At 45.1% G+C, this 19,539-nt stretch overlaps 1 protein-coding gene across 1 annotated transcript in view; it reads right to left on the bottom strand.

The window, feature by feature from the left end:
- Nucleotides 1-19,539, bottom strand: part of RPTOR (regulatory associated protein of MTOR complex 1) — a 75,295-nt gene that overhangs the window by 42,312 nt on the left and 13,444 nt on the right. Inside the window, exons 5-12 of the mRNA XM_010721427.2 lie at nucleotides 15,659-15,734; nucleotides 12,804-12,905; nucleotides 9,599-9,682; nucleotides 8,084-8,194; nucleotides 4,635-4,709; nucleotides 3,973-4,038; nucleotides 3,138-3,329; nucleotides 1,729-1,869 (exon numbers count right to left, since the gene is read on the bottom strand). Coding sequence (XP_010719729.1) covers nucleotides 1,729-1,869; nucleotides 3,138-3,329; nucleotides 3,973-4,038; nucleotides 4,635-4,709; nucleotides 8,084-8,194; nucleotides 9,599-9,682; nucleotides 12,804-12,905; nucleotides 15,659-15,734 — 847 coding nt within the window. The remainder of the gene's footprint in view (nucleotides 1-1,728; nucleotides 1,870-3,137; nucleotides 3,330-3,972; nucleotides 4,039-4,634; nucleotides 4,710-8,083; nucleotides 8,195-9,598; nucleotides 9,683-12,803; nucleotides 12,906-15,658; nucleotides 15,735-19,539) is intronic.

The following is a 19,539-nucleotide window of genomic DNA, read 5'->3' as shown; positions in this document are numbered from 1 at the left end:
AAGTTCATAAAGAGAGGCACAGGAACACACAGGTTCTTTGCCTGTCAACAGGGGAGGTATGCAGCGTGTTTCAGCCCCAGACTGCCTCCCACGGCTGAGCCAAGGGGCACTTCTGCAAACAGACACTGCTGCAGGGGGCAGGAGGCTGTGGGTCTGCTGCCCTATGTACACCTTCCCTGCAGTGCAAAGAACAAAACTCCACTTGAACTTCCAAACACAAGAGATGAGCAGATGAAGATGATGGCAATTTAGCAAGTTACCTCTATTCTGAGTTAACGTGGCTGGGAATGGCCTTCTATTCTGCAAGGACTTTCTATTTTTATTTTTTATTCTTAAATTATGGAGACTCAGGTCCCTGCGAAACCAACCCTTTGACAAAATTAACACCCATCTGTCACCAAGTGGAGACGAGGACACTTTTTATGGTTGGCTGGGAGAAGCATTGATTTCCCCTTTGCTTCACAGGGATGAGCTGAAAAAAGGCAAAGTGCTCCGTTTCAAAATTAATTCTTCACAACAAGTCTTTTCTATCTGAACAGTCTGCCTCTGCTCTTTGATTGTGCCTGATATTGTCAAACTGATGCTGAGTCCCTGAATTAACGCCCAGCTCCCATGCACGGGAGCAGCAGTGAGCTGGGATGGGTGCACTCAGCAGTGCACAGCATGACCCCATCCCTGTGCCACACACAGGGAGCTAAGCTTTCGCCCCACAGCCTGTCCTACATTTGCTCTGAGCAGAAGGAAACAGAATTTGACATGTGGACCTTGGGGACGTGGCTCAGCTCTCCGCCTCGGAGCCCTGCCCTGACCTCCACGTCAGCAGCCGATGTGAGGACCACGCTGCACACCCACAAAGGACAGCTCAGCCATTTCACAGCCAATTCATTCCCACAGGTGCCGCTTAGGAACCCTGAATTACAGGGACAGTGAAGGAGGAGGTGGTGGAGTTCAGCCCCACAGATAGGTAGCATTTGCTGGGCATGTGGAAATAGCAAAAAGGAGAGGTGGAGAACCGGCATTTCTTGCTGTTCTCTGCTCAGAGGACAAATCTCCAAAATAGAGATTTATGAATCTCAAAGAGCATACAGTGGGACACGCAGTTCTCTCCTGAGTTAAATTGATAAATGCTAGAACAAGACAGCAAAAATTAATCCTCACAATGCTGGTGACAACTTGTCAGAGTATTGATGTTCCAGTTAAGCAGACACAAGCGTTAGGACACCTAAGTGCATCCCATCAAGAACAACTGAAAACATCAAAAAGTATTTAACGTGCTATTGTTGTACAATGGTGCATCAGAAGATAATACTCCAGAACCTGAAGAATTACTTTGAACCAATCTGTCATCCTTCCTTATGGTTTCCAAAAGCAACAAGATCTGTTTGTGAGCTCTCATTTTCTCTCACAGCCCTCTTACTTCCCTCTCCTCTTCCTCCTGTAGGACCACTGCATACTCCATGTTTCCAGCAACAGATTACTGTTTCACTGAGAGTGTAATGTGAAAATTTTCAATCAAAACAGGAATCAACAGAAGTGCATTAACAGACAAGTCCTTTAGCGATACCACTCTCCTTCCTTACCTCCATCACTGCATTCTCTTAAAATTAAAACCAACAAAAATAAAAATCAGTGAAAAATCTATTTTATAAATAATGCATTCTGGTCAGCGTAGCACAGAGCTTGGCAGCACAGCTTCACCAAACTCCTGCAGAGCTGCCCTGCCTGTACCTTCCGAACCATGGGGCTCCCATCGTTGATGAGCTGGGCCAGCATCATGGCCACGTTGTGGTCGATGGTGGTGGAGTGGTCGGTCCGTTCTGCCGAGTTGCCCACAAATGTTCCCAGTGCAAAGACGGCAGCACAGCGAACCTGGGAGAGGAAAACATTCCTCATTATGTTCTTCTTCGCTCCAGCCTGAAGTTTGCCATCGGGAGCTCTTATCCCCACAAATGGTGTCTCTGGAAACCTGGGCTGCTGTGTCAAGTAAATAGTGAGGGCTGAATGGAAGCCCACAGAGACTAAGAACTAAACCAGGTTCATCAAAGCGCTGAGTTATAAGTATTCACAGATGAAGGAGTACATTTAATTTCCCAGAATACTCAGTGACCTTCCCATGGGTGATTTTTCCAGTTGACACTGCCTAGAATATTAATTAATAGGAATAAGGCATACAGGGAGTTACGGTTGGCATGTGAATCTCTTTAACAAGAGCACTGAACTCCAGCCTTCAGTTAAGGGCATGCAGAAAGGTAACAAGTAGGGAAAAAGAAAGAGACAGCAGCTGCAATCAAGGTAGATTTTGCCAGATTACACAAAGAACAGAGGGATCAGATGGCTTGGTAAACTTACAGCCTGCCTTGGCAGAGAGCAAAAACAGTGGGGATACAGTAAAATCAGCAAGAGCAGAACGTGCTTCACAGAGCAGAAACGATCACCCTGGCTTCTCAAACAGAGGTGCAGATGTGTCATAAAGACAGGTCAACCCGACCACTGCACAGATACGGATTACAGGATGTGGGAAAGATAAGGCAAGAGAAAGGAGGTAGAAGATACAGAGAAAGACTGGGTGTAAAAGGGAAGCTAATCTTTAATCACTGCAAGTCAGCAGTGGTGTTTATCTCCAGGCTTACTTCTCCCACACACCATGTAATCCCACCAGGGTCTGACAGGCTCTGTCAATCACAGCCACACTCTGCACAAGAATCTCTGCTCTCTTGGAGATTTGGTCACGAGAGTAAAACACATTCAGTTAAAGATGTACTTTCACACATACCAGGAGAAAAACAGTTTTCATACTCAGATAAAAAGATGAGAGGGTTTTTTGAAACACAGAGTGAGTTTCGGGATCGCTTGTTTTAAAAAGCCTCTGATATGCAAGGAAGTAAAAAAGGGGTGCCTCCTTCTGCCAGTTCCAAGATTCTGAGACTTGGGCTGTATGAACAGCCCCTACATTTCCTTGCTTCTCTCACAGGACTCGTGTGATTTGAACCACCTTGAAGGAAGAGCAATAAGATGTTTCTCTGAACCAGACACAATCATAAAGCCCTTGAAGGCACTGTTCCTGCAAGTATTTCTGCAGCCTGCTTTCGCAATTCTGACAATTCGGTTGGTGTTTATTTAAACAGTTGGATTCTTACCTCCGGGATTGGATCAGAGAGGAGACTGTAGAGCTTTTCATGAGCGCTGTCCCTCACACCACACCACCTGGCTGAGTCAAAGTTCTGCCAAATACGCCCTAAACAAATGGCCACCCACTGACGCAGGAGAGGATGCGGATCGTTCAACTGTTCCAGGCAAATAGCAATCAGGTTTCCTTGAAGGCAGGCTTCCTAAAACACAAATCAATGCCATTTATTTTGGTTGACAGCTTCCCACCTCATCATCAAAAAAGAAGAAATAGACCAGAAACCAAGAGAAAATAATGATCTTTTGGTTACATATTGATTCTGTTGCAAAACACCATTTGGAAGCAGCACAAGGGCAAGGTCAACTACATGCTGCAGTAGCTAAATAGTTCAGCATTAGAAATACTTCCTGTAATGCATAAAGCCTGTTTTTCTCCTCATTAGAAACACTCCTTTGCACCTGTCAGAGCCCTAAGGTTTATGGCTCCTTCCATATATCCTTCCCAAGAACTGTATCACAGCCATCAAATTCTTGACAGAACTAGGTGCTATTTCTCTACCAGCACATCAGTGCACTGCCTGGAGGGCAGCTGCTGTGTCCTTAACCTCCTCTTCCAGGAACCACATCTGGATTGTGTGTTTGTTCCACCTCCAGGCCAATTCTTCTTTTACTCCACCAAAAAAAAATAACTCAGAAAAACCAACCCTAATGTAAAGCTATCTCCTATTTCAGTTCTCCAGTTCAGGGTTGTGCACTAATGCGAGCCAAGACATGTTCATCAAAGTAAAGGCAATGCAGAGAAGAGAGAGGAGAGACAACAAAAGGAAAGAGGATGCTGGGACTCACCTGTCCTGTGTTGTAGTTGTTAACAATTACAGCCAGAATAAAAGCGGTCATTGTCCTGTGTTCAGCCTTAAAACAACATACAACTAATTGTTATCTACAAAGCAGGTCAGAGAACAACAACCTTCCATGTTTTCTGAAACACGAGCTTATTCTGAGTATGGTTTCTACCACATTAAAAAAGCAAGAAGGGAGAGAAAGCCAGCATTTCCTGTCATTCTGTCACACTCCTCAGACACTTCATAATCTCATATCATCACACTGCCAATACGATCCTCCCAACCAACCCCTGGGTATTGTTCTGGAGGAGGCATACAAATGCTCATTACAGGAAACCACAAAAAAACTTTGGCAGAGAGAATTACGAAAGTTACAGCAAAACGAGCCTGCCTCTGCACCCAGCCCCCAGAAGCCCACAGCTCCTATCTTTCTGAGTAATTCGTGCTTAAATATCTTTAGGCAAGTTTGCAGCTCCCTGTTTGGCGGCTGCCTGCATCACGCAGCCCGGCAGCAGCACAAACTCCCCTGGCAGTGGCTGCAGTGGGTCCCAGAGCTGGAGGTGGGAGCAGCCCTCATTAGCAGCACCGTGTCAGAAAGCAGCGTACAAACCCTGACAAGCTGAGCAAGTGCTGGAAAGAGCCTGAATAAAGATGACTTGTTCTTACTGGCATGTAAGGATCTGCCAAAACGGAAAGGAAATACTTGTGACCGTTGTCCTTCACAAGGTCAGCTTGACATGACTGAAACAAGACAGAGAGAAGGAGAAAAAGCAGTGAGTACAGTAGCAAAAATATTCGTTCTTCCAATGGTGCACGCATATTCCATGCCTTAATCATTTTTCTCCAATCTGGTTTTCATGTGAGAAGGAAAGAGCCAGCCCTCCGTCAGAGCCATGGCCAAATGTCTGCACAGAGCAGGGGGCAGAGGAGCAGACACTTCACCTCCAGCAGTGACAAACAACCAAAGAGGTGCCCTCTCAGTGGGGAGAAGAGCACACCTGGCATCTCCGACCCACACTGCATCTTCACCATTGTTTCAGAGCCATCAAAAGCAAAACCTCGGAGGAGTCTGATCAGAAGATGCTGGTGCCAAGGCAGTGAGCACTTTTTTGCTTCAGGATGTAGGAGCGTCTATGGGAACCTTAAAGCACCGTCCTGTGCATCAGGACCACTCAGACTGCAGCACTGAACAAACCCAGCACGAGGTTGCATACAGTGACCCACATCAGCAAGCGATTACCAGTAAATCTGCAGGGGGATGGAGAAGGAATTATTTGTTCCCTGTGTTCCATCCAATCCCTTGCCCAGGCAGGACTATATTTTGACAAGAAGATTTCAACTCATCGCACACACGTCTCTAATCTCTGCATTATTTGGTCAAGTGCTGAGGCACACTGAACTGGCACACTACCAGCACACGGTGACACGGTCTCCTGCTGCACACAGTCAGAGCCCATGGAGGAACATCACTGTTTCAGAGCCCTGCAGGCAAGGGATGCAGCTGTTGGGGCAGCAGCAGCAGTGGAGCACACGGCCCTGATCCCACAGCACAGCACGCACCAAGAACTCCCTTCCACAGCTCTTTTTGCAAACATATGAAGTCAGGCTTCATGTATGGCATAGTAGGGTCAAACCAAGAAAATACATGTTATTAAAGTGAAAATTTAGGTGAGTGAAAACTGACTTGGCATTCGATTTCCCTTGTGACAGCACTTCTATTGGATGCTTCACACCAGAGACAGAATCATGTATTTTTTATCAGGCATAGAAGGTGAAGGAGGAAACTAATTGTTGAAAGGCAAGGGGATGGCAAGACAGAGATGCAAGAGAATATTTTATTGCTGAAGGGAGGAGAGATGCTGGTTTTGGCAGACCAAAGAGCAGAGGGAATGGATTGATGCCAGGCTGCAGCTACGAGAGGCTTCCCTGACTTTTGTGTAATGCTGCACACACACAATGAAAAAAAAAAAAAGCTTTTTTTCTCCCCACTTCATTCTGAACATGAACACTCCTTACTCCTTGGGAAAAAAAACCAAACACCTCTCACTGCACAGGAGGCAAACAGGCACTGACCCAGAGGACACTGCCCACGTCACACCGCTCTCACTGTGCTCCCATTGCTGCCCACCACATGGAGCTCCAGGGAGGGGCAGCTCCTATGGAACCAATCCATTTAATCAAACCCTCACTGTTAGATCCTGGGAACAACGTGGAGAGCCAGCACCACGAGCTGGCACCACCATCCTGATAGCAGAGGTCACAGCTGGGAAGCAGGGATGTTATTTACGCCTCTTAATTCCTTTGAACGGTGTGAGAAATGTTTGGTTTCTATTGTTTTCAGCCAATTATTTGGAGTGCTGAGATCCGTTTCTTTGCTGTCCCACATGAGCAGTATTTACTTCTTTTCAGCATGGTTTTGTCAATTGGTTTTTGGGTATGTTTTCCTCCTTAGCTTTCTGCTGTTACGACACATTTGCTCCATCAGCACACGCGCCCTGTCCCCTCCCTCAGCAGCACTCATCCCACCTGCCTGCTGTCACTGCCTTCTCCCTTCTCACACCACTGCCTGGGAGCTGGGAATGAAAAAATAATGGAACCAGAGACCCAAGTATTTTGGCTGGTTTTTTTTTTGGTTGTGCTTTGGTTGTTGGTTGGTTGTTTTTTTTTTTAAAGCGGTCTATCAAAGGAATGGGACAGTAAAACATAGCAGGGAGCAACACTGATGGTGGCAGGAGAGGGCAGGGGAAGGCAGCACTCTCAGATTGGCTTCAACACAGAGACAGTGAAGGATGGCTCAGCACCCACGTGAATTATACATGAGCCCTCTCTGAAAGGTACCTGGGGCTGAAGCGTGAGCTGCAGAGGGGCATGCATCAAAATAAGCTTTTCAAGAGTAGCTTTAAGATGAATAGTTTTCATTTTCTTTGCTTTCCAAAATCCTCTTAGGATGTTAATGAAAATATATTTATAAAACCAAACCCGACAATGCTATATCAACAGTAGGGAAAAATTCCAACACATTCAGCATTATTTTCCATAGTGAAATGGAAGAGACCTAACAAAAACAAATCCCAAAATAAGCAAAAGCCAACTTCTACAAGCAGTTCAGACAATTTTATATCACCTTACGATTGTGCCTGCAATTATCTGTGTGTACCTCTCTTAATAATTTTAAATTGCTCGACTAATTGTGCTCACAAACCACAGAGCCATACATGCAACTACACAAATTTATCTATAATTACGTCTCGGTTTAATTATTTATTTAAGACAAAACCAAACCCAGAGCTCTGGGTAAGGCCATCTTTAAAAAAAAAATAAAATAACAGGGCTCAGTTTTTAAGTTTTAGCCCAAAGGTGCCAAAATATTGCAGAGAAAGCCAGATTCACAAACCTGTGATAGGAACGAACTGTTCTTCTCTAGGCAACAGACACTGCTATGCCAACCATGTTCAGTGCAGCACTGCACGTAAGTAGTATCACAGGGGACTTGGAAGAGGACTCTTAAATGCAAGTCACCAAAAAAATCAGTTCTGCTTTACTTCCAGAAAGAATTGGGGCCTGAAGACCAGGCAGGGGCTGTTCTGACACTGACAGAAATGGTTTTGAACAAAACAAGTTTGATAACAATTTAAAATGAAAAACGTGAGGGGGAACAGGAGAGAACACAGGGTGTGAAGGGGAACAAAGGGGCATTTTAAGCCCCTCAGCACATGAAGCAGTACTCTCCCCAGTAAAGATGCAGTCAGGGAGATCTGATGGCCCTCCCCCAGAGCACGTAGGACCAAAAGAGGAACTAAGCTGGGAACATTAACGTGACGTTGAAGCATTTGCACAGAGCAAACATGCCTTCATCTCACAGATGCATGAAAAGGAGGGCAGTCCAGCTTGCCAGTACCTGAATGGGGATTTCATATTCACAGAATTGCAGAAGCCAGCTTGCACACAAGTGAAATAAGCAAATGAGGAGATACGCTGGTCCTCAGATAATACAGCATCCTTTTGAAGCGCCTCAAGAGTAATTCTAAATTCCAAAGCAACTGGATGAAACAAATGGGAAAATAAAGGCACGTTGCTGAAAACCAGAGAAAGCAGCCATGCTGAGAAGTACTCACACTGTCCACTGCGAGAATTTTGGCCCAGATGAAGACAAGAAGCGGTCTCAGCTCACGAGCTGAACTTTGAAGCAGCTTCAGCACATACGGGAAAATGCCAACAGACAGCGCCTGGGGAGCCAGAGAGAAGAGCAAATGCTCAGAGACATCTCAGCCTTATGGCACTGCTCTGCACTGGGGCAGCGCTGCCCGCTTTGCGGAGATGGAGCATATCTTAATGGCACAGACGAAAAACCTGGTAGAATGCAATTTCATACATTTCTAGTAAAGAAGGGATCCCTCTATTGCTCATTTTAATCGTGGATGTCACCAGATATTTTCAGACTCATTTGGCCCGGTGAGACTCAGAGTTAATCTAGCACTCGCTCTTCTTGTTACAGCCTGTGCTATTTTATGCTTCACGATACGCTGTGCTCTTCTCAGATGGGGCCATTTGCTTTCACAAGTAAACATATTGCAAAAGCTCAATAATTACAGCCTTCCCACTGGAAATTAACTAGGCCTCTCGCTTACACAGACTTTTTACCAAGCCTTTTGCTCACAGGAGCTCACGCAACTCGTTAAAACTCTGAGAACACCTCCGTGACTGCAGATCCCTTCCCAAAGGGCAACGGGAGGGAAGCACGAGGAGGAGGAGGAGATGTGCCAGTGCTGGAGGCTCAGGGGGCTCCCTGGGCTGCAGCAGGGCATCACACAGCAGTGGAGTTGTTGCAGTTCATGAGGAGCAGAACAGCTGCAGCAGAGGTCATTGTGGACGCCCTGCACCATGTGCTGACCCTCATGGAAGTTTCTAATCTAGAAAGCTTAAGATCATACTTTCCTCGTGCTGCTGTGGGCTAAGCTGTCTGTGGTGCAGGAAGGAGCCTTGTCTGAGATGAAAATGGGAGGGAAAGAAAGCCAACAAGAAGCCCCATCCTGGAGGTATCCCACTGCCAGCTGCTGGTTTGTCTTCGTCGCTGTTATCAACAAACAGATCCATTTACAAGAGTGCTTTAAACTGCTCCTCTGCTACGCTCTTACCTATCACCTGCACCATGCAAGCCAATTCCCAAAACACAGAAGGCAGCTGCCTCCTTTCAGAAGAGCTCATACAACCCAGAGACCAAATAGATAAAGGAAGAGAAGAAACGATGCAGCCAGTAAGCTGAGGAGAGCAGAGGATGACGAACATATGGGCTTTTTGTCGTTATTTATTTTACATGCCAACCTCCTTATTTGTCCTGGACGCTGCCTTCTGTTTTGTAGCTTCCATTATACTACACTGAACTTTGTCTAAATAACTCCTCTTCATAATAGCACAAATGAAAAGCTGTTCGGCCTTCTTGATTAATACAAACCACTTTTCTTTTAGAGATGCTTGCTCCATTCCATTTGCATGACTACAAAAAACACCAGCCATTTGTCAAATCTGTGGAGTATCTTCCACATCTTCCTTCCGTAAATCATCATTTGTATTTATCACCTAGACTGAGAGTCTAATTGACTTTCACAAGACAAAATGCAGCACAAACACACCAAGCTAACTGCCCAGGGCCCCAGGTCCAGAAATCTTCCCAGCAGATCCAGAGCTCGCAGCCGATGCACCTGGCTCAGCAGAACCTGCAGAGGAAAGGGACAACAGTTACTACCAGGGAACAAAGCTCCTTGTGACTGCAGAGCAAATGCAGGAGGACCTCACGTAACTTAGAAGAACACTGATCTGAATGGAAAAAGCTGAAAGACAAACCCTGGCTGCTGAGAACCTTCACTCTACTGAACAGCGTCACCAGTGGGGCACTGCCCCCCAGCAGCACTCTCTTCCATGAAGTTTTGCAGACACTTGCAAATCTTTCCCTCAGAATGCAGTTAACCTGAGGCTCCAAGTGGTGCTCCAGTTCCCTCCCTGTTAATATTTCTCTCAAGTGCAATGGTTCCTACGCAGCTCAGCTCTGCTAGGTGGAAGCAGCCACTGTGGATTTCAGACAGTCTCGTCTTACTGCCTTTCCTCAGAAAAGTAGAAATAGGATTGTATCTGCAGGAAGGATTCGAAGGTGAGCAAAAGGAGCAGCCTGCCAGTACACAAAACTGCTCAGAAGCAGAAAAAGAGGCTTTGCTTCCTCAGCAAATCAATATAAGAGACTTAAGAGGGAAGCAAAAGGTCACATTAGTCATTAATAAAAATCTCATTAAAATGGAGTCTGACAACGATAATGAGGTGATAGTTTACTGGCTTATACCTACCCTGGTGTGAAATATTAACAGTCAGACTTTCAGTTCTTAATCTCCTTAACAGATGTAAGATATTGGAATGCAACATTTAATCCTCAGTTTAAATTGAGCACCATCCCTCAGCATGGATCTCAGGGAAGGCGACTCGTTGATTTAGCTCCCCACTTCCATCCCCTTCTCAATGTTTCTTTCCACAATGCATATGCAAATTACATTATTTTTCATGTTTAATACAGAATAACAACTGAATTACTTGGCGTAAACCTCACACCATGGACAACTGACACCAGATACTGAAGTTGTGCAGAAGTCCAGAGGAAAACAACAGTTACATGGGAGGGTGTATTAATCCCTCTCATTGTTTCGTGTCTGAATATCCTTGCTCAGATCCCAAGACAGGTCATAACAGAAAGCATTTTGGTCATCCTGCCCTACTTGGCACCACTGGGCAGAGCTGAAACAACAGAAAGGAGCACGTTAGGTGCAGGGTGCTTACAGACACGGGGCAGAGAGATTTGGCACTGCTTCCATTATCCGACCTTCAGAATAAATGGATGTGATTGAAAAGGATTTCCAGGTGAAGATACAAAATCACATCTCGACTGCACTGACTTCCCACAAGACTCTTTAACCAACCCAAATTCTGTCTTATTTCAAAGGCTCTGTTTCATTATTCTCAGAAACAAAAAAGCCAGCACTGACTCTCAGGTTTTTGTCTTTACACTTCCCAGTCTGATTTGAACAATAAGCTGAGGCCACAACTGACACAAACACTGGAGACCTGGATGAAGATGTGGGGACTCTATGCACAATTTACAAATTTGGAGTGAAATTAAGTTGCTATGCTGTGCCACTGTGTGCTCAGGGCTGCATCACATCCCTCCCTGATTAGGAATTCCCTAACAAACACAGAGGGAAGAAGAGGACTGCAGCAGCAGCTCTCCAGGGCTTGCAGTGGGCATAGCCTTGGCCACGTGCACCAGCACCCCATGGCAGGAGGCACCTCCACCAGGACCTGCAGCTGCTAACTTCTGCCCTTGATCATTTCTCTGTCCCTGCACCAGGAGGCCACCTGTGTCCCAGCACAGCACAAATCTGAAATGCAATTTGGAACTTTTTGAAGTCAATGAACCAATGAGCCATGTACAAAGAGTGGTTTCCCTGTCCATCACAATGCCAAGCTTTGTATGGCTGGCACTGTGCCCCTGGCGCTCAAACGCCATCTTCCTCTGGTGGCACATCTAAAAATGGGAAAACAGAATCAACCTCAGGCTGCAGCAGCATGGCATAAGTGCTCCCAGGGGCTCAAAGTAAAAAGACACTCAACAAGAGGTGTGAAACAATACCTCTCCTCTCTTAAGCAGTCACTCTGCTTCAAAGCATCTCAAAGCCTCTTAACAAGTCATCTTATTCCACTCTACAACTACATATACCTTAATTGAAAGAATAATTACATTGTCCTCGCTCATTTTTGCTCCAGGAAGGAAAGCAGATTCCTTTGCCAGATGACCTCTCAATTCCACTGCAAGGTTAAGCTGCTGCAGAGCCCTCCGGTGCCAAATAATCCACTGGAAAGCAGCAAAGTTGGTGCTGGAACAGAAGCCTGCCTTCTCCTATTGCAGTGACCAAGATAAACCTTACATTTGTTTATCCAGCTGATCTCTCAAGACTTGGAAGGCTCAGGGAAATTAAGATTCAGTCTCACAATGATTGATGGTGCTGTCAGTCACAGAACAAGCTGGCAGCTAACAGGGAAGGCAAGTCTTCTCACATTTAGTGAAAGAAATCACAGGTCTCTGGATAAGTGATTGGAATCGTATTTCTTTAAACAGGAAGACTTTAAATTTTGTTGCGTGATAGAGAAGAGATCACAGCAATCTCAGTAAGGGTTTGTATTTTTGTCAATGCAAACAGGTGGAGAGGGGAGGGCAAGAACAGATGAACAACTGCCATATTTCTCCTGGATAAAAGGTGACTTGAAATGAGGTGTTGTTTCCTCTGGATTTACTTCTCCTTACTAAAAATGAGTTTTGTCTCATCTAAGCAAATGTCTACCAGAACCCTATGTTCCTTCCAGGCATGGTCTTCGGAGACTTGTTTCTATGTTCTTGCAACAAAATTTCAGCATCCCATTAAAGGCAACACTTTCCAGGCTGTACCAGCAGCACAGAAAATCTATTTCCAAACTATTTACACTGCAGTAATGTTCATTTTGTGAAAGCAGGCAGAAGATAAAGTCTCTGCCTGAAATGGCTGGGATATAAGAGGAGAAAACAACAAAGATGTACTACTCTGCAAAAACAAGTCTTGCTACTTCAGAGCAGAACACGAGGCAGCACAGCCCGATACTGCTGGAGCCACAAACAGCCTATGGCAAGTTGTGCTCAACAGAAAGGGAAGGCATGGGGGAAGAAAAGCACCTTGTCCTCATCTGCACAGATCTAGCAGGCATGTCATCAGCCCCCATTAATCCTGGAGGAGCTCAGGTATTTCTGTACCCAGGGCTGCTCACCTGCAGGACGATGGGCAGCTGCTCCGGGGGGTTGCGGTTCTCCACACCCATCGTCAGCCACACCTGGAATGCAGTCAGCTGCTCTGCGAAGAAGGGGCTGTGCTGTTGGAACAGGAATACAGATGGCATGTTTGACTCTAAAATGAGTAAAGCAACTAGATTTAGCATCTGTGGGCTCACACACGGTGTATCGGTTGTAAAAACAGTAATTGGCAGATGTTTGGTTGGTTTGCTTTTTAATGTAGAGTTTTTTTTTTCCCCAGAGACTGATCAGATGCAGTTCCCTTTAAATATACTGGCATTTAACTAATGTGTTTGAAAAAGAAGGAAAAAGCTGAGAAACTGGAAAAGATATCACAAAAGCTCTTGGGGAAATCTGGCTAATCCCTTCCACATGAGAAGCAGCCACGGCAGAATTGCCTTCATCTGCTCTGCAGAGGCAGTTTTCACCCCCGTGGCACAACATTGCTGCCTCTGCCCAGCACAGTGAACTCAGTCACAGTACTTTGTGTAGGTGAACAAAGAATGGAAAGTTTACTTACAGTACTGAATCCACTAATTTAATTAGTGATAATCCACCAGTAGAGATCCCCTGGCAGTGTGGGTACACGAGCACAGCAGCAGCACGCAGAACTGCAGCATTCAGTACATTTCAACACTGCCCTCCTGAAGTTCATCAGGTGGGATGAGCTCCCAGCATCAGCTAATACCTCTCAGCTGGGCTTTGGTGCTTAGACATTAGTGTGAAAAGCATCATGAAAAAGCCTGTAATATTAGCTTGTGCTACTGCTAGACATGCAGGAGGAAAGAAAATACCGCAGGTTTTGGGAAGCACGATGCAACTATATGGCTTTGCTTTGGTGAGGCAGGTTCACTGGCTGATGAAATAAAAAGAGTACTTGGGGAGATGTGACACTGAAGTACCAGGAGGCTGCTTGGGTGCATCCAACACCTCTGCTCTCCTAACAGCAATGGTGAGTGGTCAATAATGTGACAGAGTCCCCAGAGCTCACGGTGTGCTCTTGGACAGCCCTGGGGCTCAGCAACATCCCTGGCCAGGGCAGCATCCCCAGTGCTGGAGGAAATCTTCCTTTTGCACAGAGTTGTGTGAGAGAACACTGACCCCATCCACAAACCCAGATGGAAACAAAGCTGAGGGGTGACGACAGGGAGGAGGTGGGATCAGGAACTCATGCCCACTCCGAGCTGCCAGGAGCCCATTCCCCACATTAGTCTGCAGGCTCAGCTCTAGCAAATTATTATATTTTGCAGGTCTGAGTAGCAAAGAACAGCTAGGCAATAAGCAGAAGCCAGGAGCACATGGTTTACAATGTGCTGCTGAAACAAACCAGCCCTGAAGAGATTACCAGCTGCTTCATCCAGGCCAGGCAGCCCAGGCACCCAGCCTGCAGTGGTGGCAGGGATGGAGGGAGGGCTGGCAGCAGGTGATGCTGTGACTCACCTGGCAGCCCTGTTATGAAATGGTGGTCTGACCTCAGGAACATAAATGCTCTTCCCACCCCACGCCACCACTGTTGCCCAGATTACTGCTGCCCCGCAGCTGCCAACCTCTGCTGATAAACACCGCTTCCAGCTGGCATAAATCAAGAGGTGTGAGGGCGAAACTTTGATTAGAACACAAGGAACAGATCAAAGATGTGCAATTGCCTGTCTTCTGCAAGCATTTGTCACAGTGTAAAGCTGAGCCCTTCCACTTCCTCCTAAACTAATAGCCAGGTTTCCTACTATTTCTCTAGGTGTCTGATGGAGACCTTCAACAGGTCATCTCCCTGCAGAACAGGCACAGATGTACACAGTATTAACCAGGCAGGACATGTGCTGATCCTTTGAGTCAAGTATTTGCCTCCTTCCATCCCTGAATACACATAAATTTGGTACATTTCAACTCACGTGACCGTGGGTGTACAGCTGGTATCCAAGTCTAACATAAAGGTACCCAACTGATATTGTCAGATACCTGATATAAAACTGAACAGGCTTGCAGAGTTGTATTTATGTACATTTTAAAATACAGCACATAGAGTGAGTGAAAAAAGAGGTGGGAGAATTAAAGGGCATCTTTATCAACCCCCATCCTTGTGGAAGTTAATGGCTGTCCTCCTGTACTCAGGTCTTTGGAGACCATCTGCAATCACTGCCAGAAAGCCTTTTTGAAGTTTGATATCATAAATATAATACAAGAACGTCGGAGTAAAATTGGTTCCATTCCAGTTGCATTTACAAGGCTGTAAAGGTACCCCCCACACTCCCCAGCTGCTCTGTGAGCAGGGGGCAATGCAGACGTTGTTCTCCTCTTGCTGGGCTCTGGGCTTTCTGTTTCCCAATGACATCCCACACTTCTGCCCAATCAGCCATACTAGAAGTGCTGGTTGCGAAGAGAAGCACAAAGCAGATGTCTGTTTTTCTTTTTATGCTTGTTCCAGTGGAAATAGTCATTTAATTTAAGAACACCTTTTCAAAAAGTAGAAAATGTACGGCTGTGGCAGATTTTTTTTTCCAATTTTGAACCAACTCAACCACAATAGCATTCCAGAAAACTCTGAAACCTCACTCCTATCTACATGGAGATGGCAGCTGTTTACAGAATCTATCTGGGTACACTTCCAGCAGCGAATTCGTGTTCGAAGATAGGATGCTTGCTGCTTGCTATAATTAGATCTGAATATTCCAAATCCACATATATTTCTCTAAGTGAGGTGAATCTGGATTTACAGTTTTCAAAAAGAAAAATAAACCATTACATTCAAGATTCGATAAGAAAAAGTGACGTGCTGAGCTGAAGTTTCAAATAATGGGTTAAACAAGGAGACGTTTCGATATATGATGTGACTTACCCTAAATGCAGTTCCTTCCTCTATAATTGTAGGTAATTGGGAAAGGCAAATATCAACAGCAAGGTCCCACGCTTGCCTACAGAAAGAGGTGAAAGAGGAAAGAGAAGTTATCAGCAGTTATTCATAAGCAACGTCATACAAGAATATGGATAAAGCAGTGCTGTCAGACCAGCTGCACAACACTCAGTGCTCCCTCTTCCTAACTGTTTTTACACTTATCCACTAGGCTATAGAATAGCTGAAGTATGGTGATCTGTAATACTAACAGCACATAAACCACGTGCAGTGGCAAGGGAGGCTGTTCTGGTAGATGCAGTGCAAATGAAATTGGTATCAATCTGCTTCCAAATGCTCACAATCAAACTGAAAGATAAGCAAGCTAAAATAAAAGCATTTTATCTCCAGAGTTCCTGAAACTCCTCTAAAAACGTGAAAGAGGTACGAACTACCCAAGAAACCATTATCCTTACTCTTTACATAGACATTGCAGGCACTTTTCATTTTAGCATATGGATTTATGCACTCTGAAAGGCTAGTGAGTTAAACCACCACCCTATGGGTTTCTTAAACAAAAGAAACTAATTTACTCTCCAGACACATTAGCTCTTTAATGACTTGTGGCCATCATGTGCTACCATCAATAGGCTAAGCAATTTTTCTTCTCCTAGGAACACTTGCAGACAGAAGGCCATAGGTGATAATCAATACGGCGTATTTTAGTTACCTGCTCTAATAAGTTCTTAAATCACCTCGCCTAGAGTCAAACAAAGCCTCCCATTAGAACAACCACCAAGCAAAATCCATCCCATTGGATTCACTGGCAGCTACTCTCAACTAAAACCAATCTCTCCAATTAAATGGAAAGATAAACCACAGGGATCCTGCATTTTTCCATGGGCTCAAGAGCTGCAGCTTGTTTTAGTTGTCCCAGACCTTGTCCCTCTGCTTCACAGCATTCACCTTCCACTTGAAGTATGCTGCCAATATAATTAAGAGATAATCAAGAGATAATCAAAGCACAGGCAACAAATGCTTCCCACATGCTCAATAAAGACCCATGCTGGAGACAAAATGTTTGTGTGGAGCTGATGAGAGATATTTATTCGTGGAGGAGGAAAAGTCAATTAGTCCAATTATAAAGATAATCTCGCTACAAGCAAAGGATGAACATTTCTGACTTGGAGGTGCTTGGAGGAACGGGGTCAGACTTCAAATTCTGTCAGACTTCAGAAAACGCCAATAAATACTGCCTTCGAGAGGAGTTTTATGAGGTGGGAGGAAAATGGTTTTGGCTGCCTATAAAAGAATCCTGCACAGGTCATTATACTGCAGGGGCACAGAACTAAGATGCTGAGCTCCACAAAGTCATTTTAGGTAAGAAGAACTAATACTGCTATAAAAATGTCTGGAGCAGCCCTGCAGGGTCAATTCCCAAAGGTTTTAAATGTTATCAGAAAGAACAACCCAAAATTTAAAAAGCGATTTAAGTAGATTAAAACAAAATCTCTTTTTACGCTTCAAAAAACAAGCCATTAAAAATCAATGCAGCCACATAGCTAACGTTACTCAATCTTTTAAGAGAGTGTAACCAGCAATATAAAATCTTGTTACTGCTCATCACAGTCTAGAGAGCTACTGATTAACATCAAGTGCGTTAAGGGATTCTCATCGATTCAACTACTTGAGATGATGCTCCAGCCTTTCCCAAGTAGCCCAACATGTTGTTTCTGCTTCATTTCTGTAAGAAACGAGACAGCAAACCTGCCCACCCACCCAGACACACCAAGAAACAACAGTTTTGCCTGAAGTAAACATCACGCTACTCCCAGCTACTACAAGAGCAGCTACACGTCGCTTGCTAGACTTTGGGCTGCATAATTCATGAATGAGATGTCACATAGCTAACTCATGGCATGGGCAAAATAAAGAACTGCTTTAAATAGGCACTGCAGTAATTAAGAGTCAAAAATCAGCCACGAAAGAATGGTAAAGGACTGATGCCACTGACAATGAGAAGAGAAACAGGAGGGGAAAAAATATTTGGTAGAGACATCACGAAAATAATGGCTGTTGGCGATGGGTAGGAAGTGATTGACTGTTTCAATATGCCAAAGGGAACCAGAAAGGTGGGCAGTTTGTAGATATGCTCCCTGAACTAATATTACGCTTTAGCACACAAACAGGAGATAAATTAAGGAGCAGCAGGGGAACAGGGATGGGTGCCACTGCATCCTACAAGTGATTTATGAGAGCCAGCCCAGAAGATCACTGCCTCTCCTCCTTCTTCATGGAGATTACTGTTTGCAAAGTGCTATGGAAGATTTGTTATCCCAGCATCAGCTACAGGAGCCTGGCAACACCTCAGCACTGTCCCTTCCTCCCCCCCCACTGCATTCTCCCCATCACCCTGCAGCCCCAACTTAGCAAGGTGACACCACGATGCAGCCAATGGCTCTGACCAACTGAAATATCGCCGTGTTCCAGCTTCACCACTCTGCTAAACAGCACCAAGGATTGTGAATAATGAGGATTTTACACTCTGCTGTCCTAATTGCTCTGTACATAAAGCATGAGACTGTATATCGCAGTTACATTAGAAGCCACCATACATGTAACAGAAGGTATGATACACACCAGTGATATGTCAAAAATCACATTATAAAGCCTAACAGGATTTTCAGCTTGTTTTCTCCAAACCCAGCTGTTTATTTCTATGTCCCTGTATCACTACTACTAAAAGCCCTGCACTTTACTCCTAACATGATCACATATAACCTCAAGAGCCCTCATCCCTACCTCTGTGTGCCAAACGTTTCCTGCAGGCTGAAGCCAGTGATGCAGGTGCTGTGAAGGTTCCATCTCACCTAGAGGAACCCAGCAGTACCAGCTTGGCAGAGGCATGAGGCAGAACAACATGGAGCTGCCAGCAGGCTGCCAGCACCAAAGCACACAACTCACAGCATGGCCACACGTATCCTTGCTGGGGACTGAGCAAGTTTCACAGAACCACGTCTCAAAAGGGGCTCGAGCACTTTGTGGTTTCCTCCATGCTGTGCTGTGAAGCGGTCTTATGAAAGAAAGGATTCAAAGTTATTGATTTTGAGCTGTGTTGGGAGGGGAAAGGAGATGTTTTGGTTCCAAAACTGAGCAGAGCATGCTTGGATGCAGACACCTCCTGTGTATATTTTGGAATAAATGTATACTAAATTCTTTCTTAGTTGGAAGATTGACTCAACTGAAACAAAAAAAGGCAGCAATGTACTTTTGTTTTCTGAAATACAGATGAAGCAATGGAACCTGCCAACAGAAACAGCCTGTAAAGAAAACAAGCCAACAGTGCCCTGCGTCTCTATCTGCACTGATCAATCCCTTCAACAAGGTACTCAACAGACAAGGTGCCAGCCATCATCCCAGGACAGGATACAACATCTCAGAATATATGAAAACTAAGAACGAAGAGACGTTACTCTTCCATTATACACAATAAAAACTCAGCAGGGAAAGAGCTCCCTTGAACTCAATCAGTAACACTCCCCTCCCATTATAAAAATACTCATATGTTTCAGCTCCAATTCTCTTCAGCCCTTCAGCACAAAGTTCCCATTTGTGTGCTAATGGAACTCCACCTCTGCCCGCTCCTAACACCAATCTCACTGCAGTAGGACTGTTTAAACTTTTAATATTCTAATGCTAATTCACCCAGCTGCCTTCACTTTGTTTCCCCCAAGGTGCCGCAAAGTTTGGACTTTTGCACAAAGCAGGGAAGGCTGAGCGTGCCAGCTCTGCTCAGCAATGGTTTTATTGTGCAAACCCATGAAACATTCAGCACTGGAAGCCTACAGTAATACCCCAACAACATAAATGAAACATGGTTACAGAGA

Source organism: Meleagris gallopavo, chromosome 20, assembly GCF_000146605.3.
Source record: "Meleagris gallopavo isolate NT-WF06-2002-E0010 breed Aviagen turkey brand Nicholas breeding stock chromosome 20, Turkey_5.1, whole genome shotgun sequence".
Taxonomy (NCBI): domain Eukaryota; kingdom Metazoa; phylum Chordata; class Aves; order Galliformes; family Phasianidae; genus Meleagris; species Meleagris gallopavo.
The sequence above is the reverse complement of the archived record's forward strand: the minus strand, read 5'-3'. Positions and strand labels throughout refer to the sequence as shown.